The sequence below is a fragment of the Colias croceus genome, chromosome 8 (genome assembly GCF_905220415.1).
Source record: "Colias croceus chromosome 8, ilColCroc2.1".
Lineage (NCBI taxonomy): Eukaryota > Metazoa > Arthropoda > Insecta > Lepidoptera > Pieridae > Colias > Colias croceus.
Window position 1 is genome coordinate 3080050 of NC_059544.1, and position 23304 is coordinate 3103353.

General features: G+C 33.9%; 1 protein-coding gene and 1 long non-coding RNA gene across 4 annotated transcripts; one reads left to right on the forward strand and one right to left on the reverse strand.

The window, feature by feature from the left end:
• Positions 1 to 4639: 4639 nt before the first annotated feature.
• LOC123693787 (chymotrypsin-2-like) lies at positions 4640 to 7192 on the reverse strand. Of its 2 annotated transcripts, none has more exons than XM_045639000.1 (5): positions 7102 to 7192; positions 6318 to 6474; positions 5607 to 5862; positions 5229 to 5369; positions 4640 to 4888 (listed from the first exon to the last, which is right to left on the reverse strand). In XM_045639000.1, the coding sequence occupies exons 1-5, from the start codon at positions 7163 to 7165 to the stop codon at positions 4745 to 4747; spliced, it is 762 nt and encodes a 253-aa protein (XP_045494956.1). In that variant the 5' UTR covers positions 7166 to 7192; the 3' UTR covers positions 4640 to 4744. The 2 variants fall into 2 exon arrangements, with proteins under 2 accessions (XP_045494956.1, XP_045494957.1); XM_045639001.1 differs by having other exon boundaries at positions 7111 to 7185.
• A 1808-nt stretch (positions 7193 to 9000) lies between these two features.
• On the forward strand, positions 9001 to 13256 carry LOC123693910. 2 transcript variants are annotated; one of them, XR_006751732.1, is made up of 4 exons: positions 9001 to 9301; positions 12018 to 12140; positions 12233 to 12294; positions 12787 to 13256. It is a non-coding gene; the product is annotated as an uncharacterized LOC123693910 (long non-coding RNA). The 2 variants fall into 2 exon arrangements; XR_006751731.1 differs by having other exon boundaries at positions 12018 to 12294.
• Positions 13257 to 23304: the final 10048 nt, after the last annotated feature.

Genomic DNA, 23304 nt, shown 5'->3' on the forward strand with positions numbered 1-23304 from the left:
ATTGTTGTTTAAGAATTAAGACATTAAATATTTAGATACATAATATTTTGATAATGCTTTACCTTTAATAAATTTCAGTAGTAGTATTATATAAATTACCAAGCGAACCACCTAATAAAATCTCAAATTATGATTCTAACTTTGGTTCGAAAAAAGTAATATGAACTCATGAAATTTTTATTTCATTTTATTTACATAATAAGCATTAAACACTCGACAAAATACACAATTTGAATCTTGTGATAAGGATTTTTAAATAAATAATATTAATTTTTAACGAGAAAAATGCAGAGAAGATGTAACAGAGTTATAAAAACATTATAAACCTATTTTTTAAATTAAATAAATCTTCCGTTAACAAACTAAACAAAACCTGTTTCAAATAATTACATACTACAAATCACACAACAAACCATCGCGTGAAAGTCAATCAGAATGTAACAAATCCGAAACCGTATTATTACGCCACATTTTCACAAACAAAAACTAATTCACTGTTATAAGAAAGGCAAGCTAGAAAAACCCCTTTTTGCGACCACGCTAATTAAGTAGTATTCCAGTGTTTATACGCCCTAGTTTCGTGCCAACGTTTTTTTGTTCGTAGAAACACTGCGTACGTAAATATGAGTTACAATAACAATAACAACTTGCTAAATGAAAAATTATCTCGCCGTGACGTTGGATGACACTTTTAGATGAAAACCATGTTGCGAGCTTCGTTCATTGAAAAATGTTTGCAAGTAATGCCCTTTTCACGCCGGGAATGTATGCGATTTCCAATCTTGTGGACTAATTGCTTTGTGTTTAAAAGATTTTAGTGTAAGATTTAAAATAGTATATTATGAACACGAGATTCTGAATCTGGATTTGAAATTGATTTTCAAATCTGTGATAATTTGTTACTCTTTCACGCAAAAATAGATCCAACCGCTATGAAAATTTTGGTACAGGTAAATTGATATATAAAATAAATCAAGTTTATTATTATGAGAGAGGCATCATACCGTGCTAATGGTGATGCAGCAAAGGTAAATAAACTAATAATTTAATTATTCTAGCTCTTAAGTATTCTTTTCTCATGAAACGAATCTTTGAGAACATTAGGAGTGATTAAGATAAAGCTAAGATTTTATGCTTTCTGTTTAATATTGGAAATCAAAAATTGTCAGACAAAGTAATCTAAAAGTAGGTTGCTTTTGTATTTCTAAAGATATTTTAACAGTACTGTTAAATGAAACGAGTGTATTCCAATGCGTTAATGATTATCATTCGATTTAAAAACAAAATTGCACAGATGCTTATCAGAATTTCAATTACAGGTTAATCCCTTAAACAAAACGTTCGTCGAATTTAAATTCAATAATTTCTCTTTTTCAATAATAAAAGATTGGATCCATTTAAATATTCGTTAACGATACTGAACGTTCAATAATTTAAACCGACAGAATGCATTCATCGATTTTAATTATCGTCGTGAATAGCGCATTATGTACCTTTCGAAGTAATGATTGGATTTAATTTTAGATCAGCATTTGATGTTTTGCTTAAAATATCCTGCTATAATAATATTGAAAAGAATATACATAATATACATAATCTTCTTGCATTTCCTCTCCCGCCAGGTTGCCTGGAGGAGATTGATGTTTAGCAATAAGGCCGCCTTTTGTGAAAATTATGCTTTTGTATCACTACTTCCGTTTGCAAGCTATTGTTTTCTCATATTTTGTACAATAAAGAATTATAAATAAATAAATAAAAAAGAAGATTATCGCCTGCTAGTCTTATCCTAAGATTCTGTCTTAAAGGCTTGCTTTTCTGTACTAATCGGCATTGCATTTACGTCATTTACATAATCAGTTATTTGTAAATAGAGATAGAGATCGATCAGTTGTTTGAATACTATATTATGTTATTATTGATATGTGACTGGCATGTTAATAAATATATTATTTGCAATAAATATATTTTTTACCAAAATTCTTACGTTTAAAAATATGAATGAAATAAAACCGAAAATAATTATTGCATAGTCATAGTTTACTACCCGATAAACCTATAGAAATGTCGAATAAAACATTTTGTTTCCCTTCCGACGGTTTACCAATTAACAAAAAAGAATTCAAAAAATACGAAATTAAATAAGAACTGAAAAATAGTCTGAAACAATGGATCAGTGTAATTATTCGGCGAGAATTGAGCCTCCAGCTACCACAATATAAAAGTGAAAAAAGTAAACAATTTGATTCATTAATTATATTCGTATTTATTCTTTGCACCAACTGTAATAACTACTTACTTAACTACATACAAATTATTGTAACGTCTGTAAAGCTAGAAAGGTCAAGTCGGCAGAATCACTCGTTTTATATCTCAAAATTTAGTGCTCATTTAGTGCTAATTTAGTGCTGAAAACAGATATTTGGTGCTGTGATAGGGGGACTGAAAATGAGAAAACTGCTAACTTTTCATTAAGCTAGCAGTGTACCATTCGTGACCGCGCTGTGATACAGTTGGAGCCAGAGGCACATCAGCTAATAATTTAGTGCTCAATTAGTGCTGCCTGTACAAGCAAACAGATATTTGGTGCTGTGATAGGGGGACTGAAAATGAGAACACTGCTAACTTTTCATTAAGCTAGCAGTGTACCATTCGTGACCGCGCTGTGATACAGTTGGAGCCAGAGGCACATCAGCTAATAATTTAGTGCTCAATTAGTGCTGCCTGTACAAGCAAACAGATTTTTCAAAAAAATATTTTTTCAATTTTTAAGTATAGATAACTGCTGACATAACGATACGAGCAATCATAGAGCTGAAAGATGACTTTAAAATCGGCATTGGTGAAATTGAAAAGAGTGACTAATTAGTGCTAAATTAATGCTACCGATGAACCCAGAAATTTTTTTAGGAAAATCATTTTTCAACAGCCCGCTAGAAAAATGCAGTATTCTGTATCGCAAATATCGAGTTTTCATCAGATCTCAACGTTATAAGATCACAGGAAACAACCCTGACTCCCCTAGCGATGTAGCCGCTGTGTGTGTGTGTGTTAAAAAAAAAATTTTTTTTCAAATCAACAACTGCTAGTATAACGACGCCAGCAGTCTTAAGAGCTAGAAGAAGACTCTAAAACGGGAACTAATGGAATTGAAAGACGTCACCATTTAGTGCTCAATTCGTGCTGCCAGTACAGCAAAAGATTGTTGAAAAATATTTTATTTTTATTTTTTTCAAAGCTGCTGCTGCTTTCGGGACTGCCGCGGTAAAGCTATTGCATAGCATGCCTTCAAGCCACACCTCCGAGCCCGTCGGCGTGGGGAGCGTGAGGTTTGTTCGTTACGGAATTTCTTGATTCGGTCCTCGCGCTCAAAGGCCCGCGATATAAGCTTTGCAATAGCTTAAAATTTATGATCACTTAAATAAATTCCTTTACAAGAACTTTGTCATTCTATGATTAACTAGAATGGAATACAGAAATATCGAAGTCGAAAACTTACCAAACGAATTCTTTACCAAAGTCGGCCACAGTGAAAACTTCCGATTTACCTTCTTTTTTGCATTCTTTCGCCGATAAAGTAGTTGCATTGAGCGTTTGTAACCGACCCGTAAAGTCAGAGTTTTAAAGGAAATTTTAATCTAAAGTTGAAGAAGAATAATATAATATGTAATTTTTTTTGTTGTGTGTATGTAATTTCTGAAATAATATGATATATGCCGACAAATAAGTGAAGAGTGAACGGGTACCTTCTAGGTAAGCGCGTACCATCATAGACCACATCCGAGATTGTGTCAAGCGCTTTCCTATTTAAAAAAATGAGTAACCAGCATTAACCTCATTGTATATTTTCTATAGTCTTTCGAATTAATTTCCATTTGAGTAAGTCTATGAAAATGTCTCAAGTACCTATTGTACCTAAAGTGAATTAGATTCTTTAAATATTTAACAGTGTCATTAGTTATTATGTCATAGCAAATCCAATTTACTTTAACAAGGTGTTACCTCTCATTAAGTTTCAACACGCATAATTGAATATTCTATCACTTCCGCATTACTCATGGTGTTATGATTTCAACTACACGAGTAAGATTATTGGATAAATATTATTTGGTATAAGAAATGTTTCACCTTATTATTATTATAAGGGTTCTGAGTATGTTCGTATGGAGCTACTAATTTCAAAATATTAAAATCCAAATATGGACGTACCAATAATATATAATACCAATAATATCAAAGGACGCTAATTTTTTTTCATTTAAATTCACACATTATTGGAAGATTTGAATTGAATGGTTAAAACTCCAGGTCAGTAGTTTGAGTTTATTCATTGCATACAAAAATACAAATCTAAGCTCTCCTATAATAGTGTAGATGGGTATTTTAATAGCTAAACCATACATGAATTTTGATGTGCTATGTGTAATGGAAAAAGAGGATTTCTGTCAAGTCTATCGGTTTCCCTGCGTGTCACAGCAATTTTACCCGAAAAAATTGTATGCAGAGTTTTTGCTGTACTATGAAATTGAACGTGTAATGGTTTTGTCTATTCTCATTTTCATTGTGTAAATCTAACTAGGGAAAAATGTATAGTGTCAAATGTAAAGAATTCGGTATTTTTTTTTATAAATAAAAACAAAAGTGCATTTGAATAATATTTATTCCATAAATTCCATTTTAAAAGACATGAATCAGTTTTAGTTACCAATATCAATTATTTACCACCACCACTTGATGAAAGAGTCAATTAAGAATTAATAATTTTGGCGATCCATTTTCTGTAGTGGTACACCCTTGTGAAGGCGTCATAACCATAGGCACATTTATTTAGGATATAAGAGGCAATTCCAACTACTGCATTTCCTTCTACTAGTGGTCCACCAGAATCGCCCTGTAACAATTTTATAGGCATAAAATATTGATTCATATAAGGTACTTTTATGATATCCCCTTTAAAATACTTATAAAAAATTGTTCATAGTCTTTAATATGTCTGTTGAAATTAGGAACTTTATATTTTGTAAACTATCCTATCTCGCCTTCCCAGGGGATTCCTCAAGTATTTTCCTGATGAGAAAGCTATCACACTTACGGAGACCTAACTATAAAATATTTTTTTATTCAAACAATAACTAACATATACGCAGATAGGATTGAAGGAGATATAAATTTAATTTATATTTATTAAAAATCTCTACGAATTGATAATATTATTTAAAAGGCATACTCACGAAACAAATTCCTTTTCCACTGTTCTCACGGGTGCAGATTTCAGATGCTCGCGCATTTCTGTTTCTCTTCCTACATTCTTCCAAAGAAGCGGCTGTAGCATTCAACGATTGCAAATTGTCTATAACGGCATTCTGGTTAGGCTAAAAATAACAAGACTTCGAGTTAACAACGAGTTGGGCGAGTTGTTAATTTTACTTGACGATTGTAAGGTCTGAACACATTATTTGTGGCTGACAATTTTTGATTTCGTCAATTATGTTGAATCTAAATGCTCAAGCTCAAAATGTATTCAGCTGCTATATTCTATATAAATAGACACACTACTGCAAAAGACTTTTTACTTTTTCAGCATTTCAGAATAATTTTGATTCACTCACATCAAACATTCCCCAACCAGTTATCATGACATTAGCTCCTCCCTTCGTGTCTTTATCAGGTAAAGCTATAGGCTGCACTCTGTCATAGAACTCTATTTCTTCAAGTATTCGTAGAAGAGCTATATCATGTAACAATGCCTTCGAAGTATCATAGCCAGGGTAAGTAACTATCTTTTCCACAGTATAAACATCCCCACCTGATGTTAGTAAGTTTGTTCCAGCTACTATTACGTATTTCATTGGATCATCGTCAGGTCTGTAAGGATTTGATTTTGTTTACACCATTGAATTTAAATTTAAAATATTGTGTTCTATTAAAAATCTAATTTAAGTCTTAAAAAAACATTACAAATTTTGTTGGTTCTTATAATCCAATTTATATTTTAGCTTTATTTTCAATTACTTTTAGGAAATTATGGCAATTAAATCCACAATAATCTTTAGGTAAATATAAAAATTATTACAGTGTAAACAATTATTCAGATTTATGACGTAATGGAAACACGTCCAGATAACAATGATAATGACAAATATTTAACTTTTTGCGTAGTATTGAAAGGAGTTTCATAAATCTTTAATATGATTGTTGAAAACATTACATACAAACATAAGATTATTAGAATGGAAAGCATAATCACAGTTTACTATAAATTATTAAAATTAATTATTAAACTCTAAACTATTAATTCAAATAATTATGAAAAAGCATACTTAATGCAATGTCCCGCGGTCATCACCCATTGAGAATTCAAAATGGCGCCTCCACATTTCAGATTATTATTCCTATCTCTCAGAGATACTTGATAGGGGACACCACCATCAGGAGCAGTTATACCTCCTACTATTCTATTATGACTCTGATTAGAACCTGTATTAGACAAATAAAAAATGATAAGACATTGAGGTATTACATAGAGAGGACACCACGAACAAAATCTGTGCAACAAGCGCGGCGAAGCGGGCCGGCTAGTGAGACATACACTTTATATATATTCTGCCTCTTATTACTTGTAAATTAAAACCAATCAATCTAAAAATGGTATGAGACAATTGACTCTAACTCGTGTTACAAATGAGTAGTTTAGTAGCGATGCCCTCTCTTGTACGTAGTACATGGTAACTCAATGTGATAAGAAGAGCAAATTACCATAATCTGTAACGCTACCAGTGTTACTAGTGATTATGGGTGGTTGTGACTGGTAACCACTTAACTTTTCTGTGTCATAAAAAACACACTTTAAACAAAGAGCTTGTTAAATGATCAGCCGTGTTTTTTACAAAGAATTTCTTCAAAGTTAGGTTTTCAAATCATTTCTGAATGTTTCAAGCAAATATTGAAACTCTTCAAATTAATTGCAGTAATTCTTATACATAATTAGGTAAAATAGAATGGTGAGAAAGTACTTTGATGTGGGTAATGAACTCGTATGACTTGTACGATAATCTCATGGTTACGACAATGGTTAAAACAATATAAATATAGGTAATTCCTTACCAGGCTTACCATCGACGCACCAAATTAATAGGAGAGTTAATATCGGAATCTTTAGCATTTCCATGGTTGTAATGAAATACCTTTCGAATGAACTATTTCAATTGAAACTGTAGTTATATATCTTTGACAAAATTCTAAAGTGCTTTACACATTGCGATTTTCTCACTATTTTGTTTAGAGTTTATATTTTAAAGGGTTTAAAAGTAATTGATGTTTTCCGGATAACTAGTTTATTTTAATGTATAAATGTAACAATGATTTCGAAAGTAATTATAATAAGATATTCAAATTATCAAATATTATCTAATCTAATCTAATATACTATATAAAGGCGAAAGTTTGTATGGATGTATGGATGTTTGTTACTCTTTCACGTAAAAACTACTGAACCGATTACAATGAAATTTAGCACACATATAGAGGGTAACTTGGATTAACACATAGGATAGTTTTTATCCCGGAAATCCCACGGTAACGGGAACTATACGGGTTTTCCTTTGCAAACGCGGGCGAAGCCGCGGGCGGAAATCTAGTTTAATAATAACAGGCTCTCTGTATCTGGGAAGGTTAACAAATTAGGAAGTTACCAACTTAGTTTTTAGCTGACCCACGTTATGTTTCCCGGTTTTATTCCATTAACATAAACCAATTTTGGATGTTCTTGTTTCTTGTTCCTTATCTGGTATTTTTTTATATAATATTTTTGAAATCCAAATAATCATACTATGAATACAGCCTAAGTACAAACAACGATACTTTCTATTGTAATCTATTTTGCATTTTCATGCACGTCAATTTCATCTTTCATCAAGGAACCTTTTCTTCTTTCTTCAAAGTGCCATTACGAAGATTATCATAATTGATTGTTGGGCGAAAACACAGTGACGGTAAACACAGATTTCAGAATTTAAGATAACGTAGATAGATTTTTTTTCTTTATGAAAATGAAATTTATTACATGACCTCCTCCTTTATATTATAGTGGTTGACGCATTTGCATAGAACCTAGGGGTCCTAGATTCGATTCCTGTTGGAGATGAAAAAAATGTCTCGGTCTGACAGGACACAGAAGGCTGATCACCTATTTGTCACTAAATAAAATTGATCAGTGAAACAGATATCTGAATAATACATCTGCCCCTTACGCCACTAGGGCACACGGGAGTTCACTTTTTTAGATGAAAATGAAATTTATTACATGTTCTACGAGTATAAAACGGGTTGTTCATGTAAGTTTGAAGCCTTCCGCCTAATTTCGGTTCAAAATGTTTGCTAGCGTAAATTATTGTTTACTTTACTTAATCACCACGTTACTCACAAAGTTTGACGTATGAATATAAAGCCTTTTTGTGTACAACTACGCTAATAGCATTATAAAAGCCAAACGCTTTTAGTGATATATTTAAAACAATAATGTGACATACAATTTTCACCTATATATACAAAACGCAATAATTTTTTTTAAGTTCTTAATAATTATGTTATAAAAGCTGTAAAAATCTTTACTCCAGCAATACAGTCTCTTTTTTACACTATATTGAAATTATTAGTGCACCTTAGTGTTCATTTAAATTAAACATTAGCCATTCCACACTAGTAAAACCTAGGGTTCGTTAAAAATTCAATGTGTTTAGCAATTTTATCGATAATCATAAGAATCACTACTAGTGAAGCCATTGATGAAATTATGTAATAATACATAATAGAAATAACATATAAAACAATGTACCTTCTTCAATAAATGACGAACATTACCTTTTTGGTCTGAATACATATTCTTTGGTATTATCACAGTATTATGACGTCTCTATTGACATTAAAACCTTCAGTGAAAGGTGGCGAAAGATCTTTGTATTTGCCTATTCATGTAATTTCTGTTAGTAAGACTTTACACTGGACATAGACCGGACGTACGCTAACAAGTTTGTCTTTTGGTTCTTTACGTACCTATGTAGAGTTACATATTTGTGTTTTTTTTTAATCATTGATAAAATTGTAGTCGATAAAAATGACAAACCAATCTAAATTATTTTAAAAGTTTAATAATATTTTTGGTTACGTTTTAGTTGGTATTCATAACTACAGCTATGTCTAGATTAATTGAGTCATTTTAAAAAGTAGTGATTTTGTTCCAGTCATCCAAAAAACCATAACATCAATTTGATATTCCGTCGCTATCATTCGTTTCGTTTTTTCGTAGGTAGGTATAACAATAAATACTGTATTATGAATTCAATATGATACTGACATATATACTTTCTTTAAATGTATGTTATTTAATAATTGACCGCCTCCTTGGTACAGTGGTTGATGCGTGAGCGTAAAACCGAGGGGTCCTGGGTTCGATTCGGGTGGAGACAAAGAAAAAAAAATGTCTCGGTCTGGTAGGACACAGAAGGCTGATCACCTACTTGTCCCTAAAGAAAAATTGATCAGTGAAACAGATGTATGCATAATGCATCTGCCCCTTACCCCACTACGGGGACATGGGACTTCACTTTTTTATTTAATAATACAATGTTGTAAAAGATTTATCAAACAATTCATAGTACGTATTTATTGAGTTCTTACACACAATAGGATTAAAGTATTCAAGCAAAGGCAAATGTTCACATTATGCTTCTTGAACTAGGGCCAAAAATGCGATTAGCCTAGTCTACAAGTATTCTGTATGACAAGGGAGTTGTATACTGTATAGTTGGTGAATTTTAAGAGAAGTGGAGCATATGTTTGGAACTTTTAAAAGCCGTGTGAAAATAACATTTTTGACGAAGAGGCGGAGTGTTATACATTTTATGCTCATAGAGTTCCAACATTTAAGGGAACCTTTTTTTTATTAGTGTATTGCTGTACATAATACCTAATCAGTTAATTATTAAGATATTATAATATAACTAGCGGTCCGCCCCGGCTTCGCCCGTGGTACATGTTTACGTTTTCTCTACATAAGAACCATCCTCGTACTTCAAGGAATATAATAAAAAAAGAATTATCGAAATCGGTTCAGCCGTTCTCGAGTTATGGAATTACAACGAAAAGTGGCATTGATTTTTATATATTAGATTAATATTTACATCTACAAATCTATTAGGTATATTAAATGAACTCTCTATTATTCGCTCAAACATATAGTCTCCAAATAACACAAAACACGGAGAGCGTCATACTGTTAGATAAAACGCCATAAATAACGTGCACCGGTTATTCGTTAACATAAAATTCCAATTAAATTTTTAATAAAAATTCAGTTTTTCCAACAAAGTTAAGTTCCCGGCACTATTATTAATTTATGTACAACAACAGTTTGTGAACGCAACGCCGAGGTCACGTCAAAGATAATTAAACCGCCAACAGATAAATTCCTTTAAGAGCATTTTGCAATTTATTAACGGGAACAATATAATCATAAATGGTGAATGAGATAAGCTTGTAAAACTTCATTTAGTTTGTTAGTTGTTGCCCACGGGTGATGATGATCATGTAACGATTTAAAGGCTAACAATCTTCCACTTATAAATAATAATAGTCTTAATAATTATTATATTCTATTCTTTATGTTATTTATTTCCGATTTCTAATGTAACAACTATGAGAATGTATCATCATTTCTATTCTTTAATAAATTTATATGTATCATAACCTTAAAACAAAGTTTGTCATGTATGTACATCATTTACAATTGTGAAGTAGATTAGAACACAAACATCTCTTATAAACGATTGATTCCAATTATAATTGCAAATCCTGTCTGTAAACATCTTCGTCGTTTAGCATAACTTTGATTTAAACTTTGCATTGTAAATATTCATGTTAATTTAAAACATTATATAACTAGTAATTAAATGTATTCATAAATTGGACAAGTGTAATAATAATGATGATGATGATAAATTAATTCGATGCAAAGAGAACTGACCACACATACAATTAAAATATTTGTACAAATGTTTGCTTAATTAAGGCTAATTTGATGGTAATTGATAACTATTGACTGTTAGCTTGTAAAAACAGTTGTAATCGTGTTGAACTTAATAATAAATTCATTCATTCATTAATAAATTTCAGGATTTAAAATGCAAGAGGTCTCTTAATTTATTTATTTAACTTTATATTCTGTGTGAATTTGTTATTTAATATTTGGATTATCATTTATCAACATAAAAATTGTTAAATTAAATAAAATTAGGTGGGTGAGATTTTTTTATATATTTCAGGACAATTTACACACACAGCACGATCTGATCCCGTACTACCTAAGCTTTCGTTTGTGTTATGGAAACCAGACGGCTGATTACTGATAAACGTACATATACAATTATAACTAATACTTAAATAGATAGCTAGCAAGCTTATCTAAATGTCGTTTAGTATCGATTTTATAGTATACTTACCACAAATATTGAATGGAATTGGAATGAGGGATACTGAAGCCAATTCTTCTCCGTACCACTTATTGTTATAAAACAGCAATAACATAAAATATTTCACTCCTCCAATCGAGATTTCCAGCAAAAAATTAATGTCCCAATTTTAATGACATCGAAAAACTCGAAACATCGTACATCGTCCAGTAATTATAGGGGCAATTTATTCGGAATATCGCGAGAATCCATCCCGACACATGTCCAGCCATTGTTCGAATAATATTACACTCTGTTATTAAAAACATGGAATTTACAAGCAATAATATCTCGTCACGAGGGTCGTTTAATCTCGACACACTGTTTTTGGATGTCGGATTTAAATCAGATTACGATACGAGTTAAATTTGTGTTTGATAATCTAAATTGCGTTCGAATGTGATTTTCTCTTTTGAATTAGTCTGGGGTTGACTAGATTTAAATTAATTTGGCTGACGTATGTGTCTCCTAGCACGTTATTCACAATTAAACTTTAATATAAATTACTTTTTGTAGACCGTAAAAATCAGTACCATTTGCACCATCTGGATGGTTGACGCTCCAACGTGACCAACAGTAAAAAGTGATGCCTCGTGATCTCAACAAACACTTAAACTCACACAGAATATCCTGCAAACTGTAAGGAACAAAGACAAATAAATAACATCAGTACTGTGCGATGACAAACACAAGAATGTTCGAGAAAATTAAATTCTTTGTAAAATTTCCAGAAAGAACTCTTAGAGCAACGAAGAAAAATAACTCATTTTCTATCGGGAGTGCGATTCAATTTGTAAGTATTGTTGTACTTACTCTAATTGTTTGGTTTCTTCCTCGGAGATAAAATGTTGAGATTCTATAAATTTATAAATTTATTAATATGTTGAGATTCATAAATTGTTTCAAGGGGGATATCATAAAATCTAATTACAAACTTCTTAGCTAAATGATTACCTTGTAATCATTTAGCTAAGAAGATTTCAACAAAAATAATTTTGTAATTAGATTTTATGATATCCCCCTTGAAACAATTTATGAATCTCAACATATTAATAAATTTATAAATTTATAGAATCTCAACATTTTATCTCCGAGGAAGAAACCAAACAATTAGAGTAAGTACAACAATACTTACAAATTGAATCGCACCATACAACTTGATCACATTACTTTATAGTGAAATACGTTTGATAATCAAAACAATATGTATTTTTTTTAATTCAACGAAAATAATGAGTGTATAGAAATGGATACTCATCAAAAAAATGTTTCCTTCAATTTTCAGATACCTAACAAATAATACGTCATACGATCCGTCCGAGGCCGTCTACACTATCGTGATTGTTTCTACTCGCTCAACGCTGGCCAATGTGAAGAGGGCCCATTAAACTTTACATTGACCAAAGAAAAAGTACAATATAGACTATCTAAATACGCAAACAAACCTACATTTACCATTTACCAGAGAAATCTACCTCCAAAACTCTATAATACCGTTCCCACAAACTGCTCCAATCAATTCTATATTATAATTGCCCATAAGTCCATAAGTTTTAAGCCAGCTCAAAGTTTGAATTCCATAAAATGACTTTGAAGGGCACCTCTCTGCTTGGTTTATTTATAATAATTTAATAATATCAACATAACTATAACTACACATTTTTCTTCTCAATAATAGAAATTTAATTATTTATACATAGTACTTTCTAGTGTTTGATTTTACGCGAGTATTATACATTTAGAAATTAAAGACTTTTTAACGGATTTTAAATGCGATTTATTCATTCCAGTCTCCCCGTGACCACGCTCGCTGTAAAGTGTTCGAAACGTCGGGAAAATAATATAATGAATAAATCGCGTTTAAAATTCGTTAAAAAGTCTTTAATTTCTATATTTATACATAGGTAGTAAAACTTACTCTATGCACGAATATTCGGCTGCATCAAAAGTGATTTAGGTCTTAATACTGGGACCTTTCCACTGCTTGATGATAATGTCCCTGACAGTCTATTTGACACTTTGTAAATTCGTATACAATAAATTACATATTATGTGTCATTTTGACAGACAGATAAGTTAAACGGAACACGGAAATTGTGAAATCGGCCCTTAATTTATATGATATTAATTTCCTTGTATAAGATAATATTATTATTTTTCAAAGTCAAACTTTTATTTATTCAATAAGACTTCTTCTCGAACCTCAAATCGGCATAATATAGATTTATCATTTACCACCAGTATTTGATTGTATATAAGTCTTGTGCAAGTTTCGAAGAAATCAGTCCCGTGTCCCGTAGTATAAGTATTTCAGTATACCTACAAAACTTTGGTATGTTTAACTAAACAATCATAAATCTATATTTACTCACAGACGATATAAGGAAGAATAGAGTTGTAAAGTTATCGAAATGAACGCGCTAATGACCTTGTTTCCATTGTGAAGCAAAAATTGGCAATGGACGTCGGACATACATAGCCAAGTTCCCGGAGCGGTTTTTAATTTTCTCTCTTTCAAATGGAACTTGGAAGCAGGCCAACACACACAGTTTCTTCTCAAACTGAATCTCGAGTTTGATTAATCAAAACTTAATTGTTGAGTAATTATTGATATTTTTTGATTTATTGTTACTCTATCGATTAGATAATTATTGATGAAGAAAATTTTTAAAGATTAAGAAAAGATCTGTTTATGAAATTCTTACTTTAGCACAATTAAAACAACTCATCTAAACATTACTATTACTCTATTGTACTTAAAACGGATCAGAATAAAAATAAATTAACGAAAAGCAATGGCAATTTACTTTCATTATTTTCATATTTCTTAGTCACTTTCAACCCAAATGACGGTCATAATTATCTAAATGTACTTTACTGGATAATGTATTAGAGTAGGTACTTAACATTTTGTAACGAGTTCACAAAGAATATTGCAGCGGTGCTTGAATGTATATTTTGAGGGGAACTGTGTTGAATAAAAATCCTCCTTATCGCAGAGTTCTTACGCATTTTTTTTTTTGATTATTTTCCTAATGAATAAATAGTATTTCCAAGAGCGTTATACACAGGTATAATTTAGAAGTAAAACGATCGCTTTGGAATTTGGTAATGAGGAAATATTAGCATTAATGTTTCAACACATCTTTTGTCTAAACGTGTCAAGAAACGGTAAGTAATAATGATAATTAATTAACGTATCATCTTAACACTACAGTGCACGCGCGTTCTACTATAGTAGAACGCACTTACTTATTTTACCGCCATTCATTCATTCTTACACCTAACCCCCCCGGCTCCCAGATAAGCTAAGTCGACAAAATTGCCTAACGGATTACTATGGCACATACTTGCAACGTACGCGTATGTTCCTGTTATGACGTGTCAAAGTTCGGCTTCTACTATAGTAGTACATGCGAGTATTGGTGTAACAAAACTGAAGGTAAGTAAAACTTTCTTTTTTGGGTTTTTTAAATTATTATCAATGGACATTGGATGATTTAAATTTTCAAATTTAACTATGTACAGTTGCATTACTATTTCGTGTATCATGATGTATTTAATAATTAATATTTCTTTGCTTTAGCGAAAAAATGGACCCCGTATTGGAAGCGCGCGAGACCCAATGGCTGAACGAAGAATTAGAGGACATGGAAGTGATCCAAAGTTACTCGGACGATGGGGAAGTATATGTACAACCAATGGAACAGGAAGATAGTAATCAGATGCAGAAAGCTGTAAGTGAAAATCATGCATCTGCATGCATGAAGATGACACGCCTCTTTCTGAACTTGTCCAAAACAATACACGTGATGACTTTTATGTGGAACACGCTGGAGTAAAACATGTCCTTCAGCAACCCGGGCAAGATCTCAAAACATCCGATTCAGACCTCCAGGGCCAAAAGGTGCCGCAAGAAACGCTGAAACACCGTTATCTTGTTTTGAACTATTTTTTGATGAAAATATTTTCGAAATCCTAGTTAATTGCACGAATATTTACATTGATAAAATACAGAACCGATACAAGAGAGAAAGAGATGCAAAGAGAACTGATTTGGTTGAAATGAAGGCATTTATTGCATTTTTGCTCGGCATTGAAGTCTCACGTTCGGGTCGGCGTAATCTCAATGATGAGCTCGAAATCGGTCCACAAAAAAATGGTGTAAGCGATGTGCCAGATGGATTTGTCCTGATCACCAAGTTGTGGTCTGTATTGAATGTCGAGATGATGGCCAATAAGTCGGTCATCGCTTATTAGAAGTTCTTTTTTTTTGAGCTGATCTCCAACTTGCCAAAAATGTTGATTATTTTCTTGATCTCATAATTTGATCCTAATTTGAATTATATGCTATTATAATTTTATTTTTTTCTATAATTATTTGTTACAATAATTAAAAGTTTAATATTACTGAGTATTATCATTTCAGGACCACCCATTTTTTTAATATTTCAAATACAGTTTTCTACTATGGTAGAGCACGCGAGCAACCATGTAAAAAAAAAGGGCGCGTGCGCTGTAGTGTTAAGTATATCATATTATAATACCTAATGGAAGACGATAAGACATTTCTTTGAAAGTATCTAAATGAATTCTCAGTTTTGCTAAGAACTACAAAAATATGCCTAAGATTTTATATTTTTTGGTTTTTATGGCATTCAAATGCTTTATAAATATAAATTTATAAAGAATAGAAAAAATTCGATCACGAGGCGGGACTTGAACCCGCATCCTTCGCGCCATTCCGGGGCGGATGCCTAACCAACTCAGCCACTCGTGACCCGCCCGAGTAATCGAATTTATTCTATCCTTTCAGTTTTATGTGTCTTAAGGGACACACCGCGCGCCATCTATTGAGATGATTTAACAACCATCTCAACCAATATGAAGCACTTTTCAGTGAATACAATATTGTAACGATGGAACACGACCTTTTCTTGAATTTATATTTTTTTGGTTTTTATGGCATTCAAATGCTTTATAAATATAAAATAAAGAATAGAAAAAATTCGATCACGAGGCGGGACTTGAACCCGCATCCTTCGCGCCATTCCGGGGCGGATGCCTAACCAACTCAGCCACTCGTGACCCGCCCGAGTAATCGAATTTATTCTATCCTTTCAGTTTTATGTGTCTTAAGGGACACACCGCGCGCCATCTATTGAGATGATTTAACAACCATCTCAACCAATATGAAGCACTTTTCAGTGAATACAATATTGTAACGATGGAACACGACCTTTTCTTGAATTTATTTTTTGGTTTTTATGGCATTCAAATGCTTTATAAATATAAATTTATAAAGAATAGAAAATAGAGAAGAGTGGCTGAGTTGGTTAGGCATCCGCCCCGGAATGGCGCGAAGGATGCGGGTTCAAGTCCCGCCTCGTGATCGAATTTTTTCTATTCTTTATAAATTTATATGCCTAAGATGTTTTTTGTAAAATTTGGTAGAAGTTTTCCCTAAACTAAAGGGAAAAGTTCAAAAGGAAAGTAATGGATTATATACAATTGATATTGATCTAAATGTTTAAAATATAAAGCTTTTACGTGATCCCAAATCTTTCCGCTAAAAATACTCTGTAATATATTACATATTATAGAGATAAATATTATAGAGATCTCTTGATTGTTCACTTGTGTGTTCGAATAAATATAATGAAAATGCTTACCTTGTCCTTCGTCCATACTAAATATAAAACCAAACTTTGTCTAAAATAAACTGCTTTACTTTGGTTGAAATGTTTCTTTTCAAATAGATATCGATGACACCCTGGATCATTATTCTGTCATGCATCGGTGCAGATTTAGATCGTAAAACCTTTCAACTGGGCGAAATCCCACTATATTTGTATTTAATACGTACTTTTTATTTCAAAGGAATTCACTGCTTTTAAAAGGTGACCTGAATAAAAGTATACTATATTATCGGATGCAAATGGAGTCCGAATTTGATGTACGAAAAGAAATGTTTGACTTTATATTTGCGAATTTTAAAATTGCTTAAACTAATTCGTAGGAAATGTTATGTGAATACTCAAATGAGTTAAAACGTAGTTAAATTTAAAGGACGTGAAACATAAGAACGATAAACATTACCGTCTTTACCAAAGGGGCACAGGGGGCCAGTGCCCAGGGCCCCCCATCGTCTGGGGGCCCCCCTGGAGGAGATAACAGACAATTTTTCTCACATAAATCTCAAAATATTTTATTAAAAAGCAATACACTTTTCTAGTATATGCTCCCACCGGACAAGCAAACGACGAAGTAGTAGAAGAATTTTACAAAGAACTTGAATTAACTATAGACAAAATACCTAGAAGAGAGCTATTACTCGTATTAGGAGAATTTAATGCAAAAGTTGGTAATACTGCTATGGATGATGGTATACGGAATATCGTTGGGAAATATGGCCTGGGCACTAGAAATAAAAGAGGTGAACGCCTTATCGAATTTGCTGCTAACAACAGTTTTACCATAATGAATACTACTTTTAAGCAACATCCACGGCGCCTTTATACTTGGATTTCTCCAGGCGATAGATGTCGTAATCAAATTGATTATATATTGATTAGATCGCGATGGAGAAGTTCTATTACCAATACATACACATTACCAAGTGCTGACTGTCATTCTGACCATCAACTATCTTAGAGTAAAACTTCAAAAGGCAAGACATGCAAATACAACTAAAAGAATTCAAATAAATGACCCAAGTGCTCTCAAAACATCAATCGAAAGCAAGCACTCTACGTGGCGCACTGATAGCAAGAATAAAGATGCCAATTCAATGTGGATTTCTGCAAAGAATTACATACTAGAGGCACTGTCAGAATCTCAACAACAAAAGGTAACACACAAGAAGCAACACTGGATGACACCACAGACATGGCAATTAATAGAGGAACGACGACTACTCAAAAGCAGGGGAGCTAGTAGTTTAGAGCTCAATGCCAGAAGATCGGCAATTCAATCTTCTTGTAGAAGGTATCGCAATAGTGCTTTGACAAAGATATGTGAAGAACTTGAACAGCACTCAGATAAACTACAAACGAAAGAGCTGCACGATAAGGTGCGATACCTAACACGCCAATTTAGACCTAAGACATGGGCGATAGAAAATTCTGACGGTCAAATGGTAACGGAGATAAATGACATAGTGAATATATGGAAACAATACTGCGTGTCCCTTTTCGCTAATCACTCCAGATTGACTAGTACAACATATGAGATAAATCTCATTGCTGACCGAGAGCCTGATATCTTACGAGACGAAGTGCGAGCAGGGATACGACATCTAAAGAACAATAAAGCCACTGGAGTAGACGAAATACCTATAGAGGTATTCAAAGCTATGGGGGAAACTGGGGTCGACCTTTTGCATAACATCTGTTGCAAAATATGGGAATCTGGAAGATGGCCAGACGACTGGTTTAAATCGATATTTAAACCCTTACATAAAAAAGGATCTACAAAGAAATGCAATAATTACAGGCTCATTTCTCTCATATCGCACGCAAGTAAGGTCTTACTCCATATTCTAAACAAAAGACTGCAGTCCTATCTTAACTGTCAAATCGCACCTGAACAAGCAGGCTTCGTGAAGGGAAAAGGTACACGTGAACAAATACTTGTACTTCGGCAAATTATCGAGAAATCGAGAGAATTTAACTCACCTCTTTTTGTTTGCTTTATAGATTTCCATAAAGCGTTTGACACAGTCAATTGGAAGTACCTTTGGCAGATTCTGTTGGAAATGGGGGTTCCAAGACATCTTGTAGTTCTGGTGCAACGTCTGTATGAGGATGGCAAAGCAGTAGTAAAGGTAGATGATGTGCTCTCAGACTCTTTCAAAACTGAGCGTGGAGTTCGCCAGGGATGTTTGTTATCACCTTTGCTGTTCAATATTTATACAGAATACATAATGAGAATTGTCCTGGATGGGTGGAATGGAGACATATCAATAGGTGGTCGTGTGATAAATAACTTAAGATACGCTGATGATACTACGATTCTTGCTCAAACAAAACAAGAACTGGAAGAACTCTTGAGTCGTCTAGAAACAACAAGCCTGCAATTCGGTTTGACACTCAACAGAAACAAGACGAAGGTCATGATAATTGATCGAACTGGACAGGAAAATGAAGGACCACTTTATGTTGCTAATTGTGAAGTGGTATACAGCTACATATACCTCGGATCCACTATTACCAACACAGGAGGATGTGAAGAAGAAATTGGACGTAGATGCGCTATCACAAGATCTGCAGTAGAAAAACTAAATAAAATCTGGAAGGACAGGCGCATCACCAAGAACACAAAAGTGCGCCTAATGAAATGTCTGGTATTTCCTATCTTTCTATATGGTGCGGAAACCTGGTCGCTCAAAATGCAGAATCGCCGAAAAATTGATGCCCTGGAGATGTGGTGTAGGAGGCGGATGCTGAAAATACCGTGGACGTCGTTCCGAACCAACGTCTCGATACTCAAGGAACTAAACATCGAAAATAGGCTTTTGTCGATTGTGCAGATGCGAATTTTGAAGTTCTTTGGCCACATCACCAGAAATGAGGATTCCTTGGAGAGACTTGTGGTGCAGGGACAAATTGAGGGCAAAAGATCACGGGGCCGCTCACCTACACGTTGGACCGACCTTATCGGTAAAACGACCCAGTCCAGCCTGGTAGAATGTGCTCGCAATGCTACCGATCGTGAGAAATGGAGACGTATTGTTGGACAGGGAGCGAACAAAGAAGTGACCACATCTAACAGGAATAGAGCACCATCACCATAACCACAACCACTCTGTCAAAAGTGTACGGCTAAGAAGAAGACACTTTTCTCGTTGCCAGAACGTCAGATCATTTTCAGATTTATTCGAATCAAAACATCTATGTAAAGGAATAATTCGAGTGATTCGAACACCATTATAATACGAACACGAACACGAACACGAACACGAACACGAACACGAACACGAACACGAACACGAACACGAACACGAACACGAACACGAACACGAACACGAACACGAACACGAACACGAACACGAACACGAACACGAACACGAACACGAACACGAACACGAACACGAACACGAACACGAACACGAACACGAACACGAACACGAACACGAACACGAACACGAACACGAACACGAACACGAACACGAACACGAACACGAACACGAACACGAACACGAACACGAACACGAACACGAACACGAACACGAACACGAACACGAACACGAACACGAACACGAACACGAACACGAACACGAACACGAACACGAACACGAACACGAACACGAACACGAACACGAACACGAACACGAACACGAACACGAACACGAACACGAACACGAACACGAACACGAACACGAACACGAACACGAACACGAACACGAACACGAACACGAACACGAACACGAACACGAACACGAACACGAACACGAACACGAACACGAACACGAACACGAACACGAACACGAACACGAACACGAACACGAACACGAACACGAACACGAACACGAACACGAACACGAACACGAACACGAACACGAACACGAACACGAACACGAACACGAACACGAACACGAACACGAACACGAACACGAACACGAACACAAATTCAAATTCAAACACAAACACACACAAATTCAAGTTCGAATAAGAACGGTTTTTTCAAAGGTGCGGTGCGAGCTCGTGCGGCGCGGTCCGAGCGCGTCCGTGTCATCACAGACCGACAGGTCACAACTTGTTCATACGCTGCCGCGAGTAGTAGTGTTTTGGTTGCGAAAATGGAGTGGACGAACGAACTTATTTTTGAATTTTTGAATCTTTATCAAAATGAACCAACTTTATGGAATTCTTCAGCGCCAGAACATAAAAATAAAACCGATGCATACGATGCATGGAACCGCATCTGACAATTGCTAATTAATAACACAGCCGCAGCTGCGGCAACGATACGTGCTCGTTCACTTTGCATTTTGAAATGAAGATAAATACGAAACTATACAGACCGATCCGCACTATCACGGACCGTGGGATGAGCCCTGTCTGCGGTGCGTTGCCGTCCGTAGTCGTCGGCTGTGCGTGTAGATCCGTAGAATCGCAGACCGTGGGAAGCCACCTTAAGACGGCCCTGACGATAAATACAAAACATATTATCTACATAAAAATAACTAAATGCAGCGGTTGTGCGTAAAAAATTCAAAATTAGGAAGTTAGGAAATCCCTACATTACTAAAAAGTGAGCGCAAGTAATATGAGCCTTTTAAATTAAGATATTACTTAAGGCAAAGTCAATATATGAAGGATTTCATATTTATTATAAAGATATAAGACCAATTTCTCTTATAACGTAACAAGCATAACATTAGCATAAATGCATGCCGCTTTAGGTGCTGCGCAGTCGTAGTTATGCTAATAAATGAGTCTGAAACCATAGGATTTTGGGACCTTATGTTAATCCTTGAATTCGAAATTTAATGGAAAATACGGTATTAAAGCCACGGCTACACTTGCCAAGAATTAATTTGGTGTGTTTAGTTGTAAGAGTCAATGTTTTTATTTTGTGTGTTCTTTCGTGTAAAGCACGCGGTAAGAATATTTATCCCACCAAAAACATAAATGTAAAAATTGGAGCCGAGTTCAATCGTTGACTTAATTTGCCAAAAAAAGAAATGAGATCTAAATGTGTGCCAAGTTCTGCAGACAGTCCAGAAATTTATTTACAAAGATGTATTAAGTTCTTAGGTTGAATGAAAACTCAATTGTTTTATTTTCCCTTAGAGAACAATGTTTATTCCAAAATATAACTTTTTTAATTTGAATAATATAATTATTTTCACAAAGCAAACAACTAATGACCTATTGAACCCCATAATTTGATGAGGCTAGTTTTTAGAACCTCACAAAATATAAACAGTATGTAAAAAACGGCTGCTGCTCGCCAGTTCTCTTCGCTTGAACTCGGCTTGACACGCTGCCGCGTGTCTAGATAACGAACGTTTCAAAATTATTTATATCGTTATTTCAAAATCTTTCCAATTCTAATCAGCAAATCATTACTAGAGTGACAGACCTCATTTTACTTACAATCACAATGAACTTTTAAGCTATTGCATAGCTTCTATCGCGGGCCTTGAGCGCGGAGGTGTGGCTTGAAAGCATGCTATGCAATAGCTTTACCGCGGCAGTGTAAATGAGTGCCACACGTCGTTTTTTTATTGTAGATAAGGAAGAGCTTGACCACAATCGCGCCTGATGGAAAGCTAAGATGTGGTCTAAGATGGTACGTGCTTTCCTAGTAGGTACCGGTTCACTCTTCGTTTACTACTTATAATATTCCATATTATAATATTCCCTTTATAAGGAACGTTGCTAAATTCCATCTATTGCTTGGAACCATTATTTAAGAGAGGAGAGGTATTATAATAGTTTGCATATTATCCAAGATTATTCACATAGAAATCCTTATATTGCTTGTTATCGCTGTAGATAACTAAATTTCAAATTAGACCGTCTATTTATTGACATTGAATAATTAACTAAAACTAGAACCAACTTGTTTAATATTTGAATATCTTCGGGTGTAATATACCCAGGTATGTATATTTGGTATTTGATTGTATCAAGATTAAGATTAAGTGTTAAATACTTGATTATGGTAAGCAAATTATATATGTATTATGTATCTACGTGTTTGTTGTAGGCACACAGTTGTATTACGATATTTGAACAATAAATACTTCATTATCAGTCAAAAAGTTGTATAAATAGACAAATCAAATCAATTT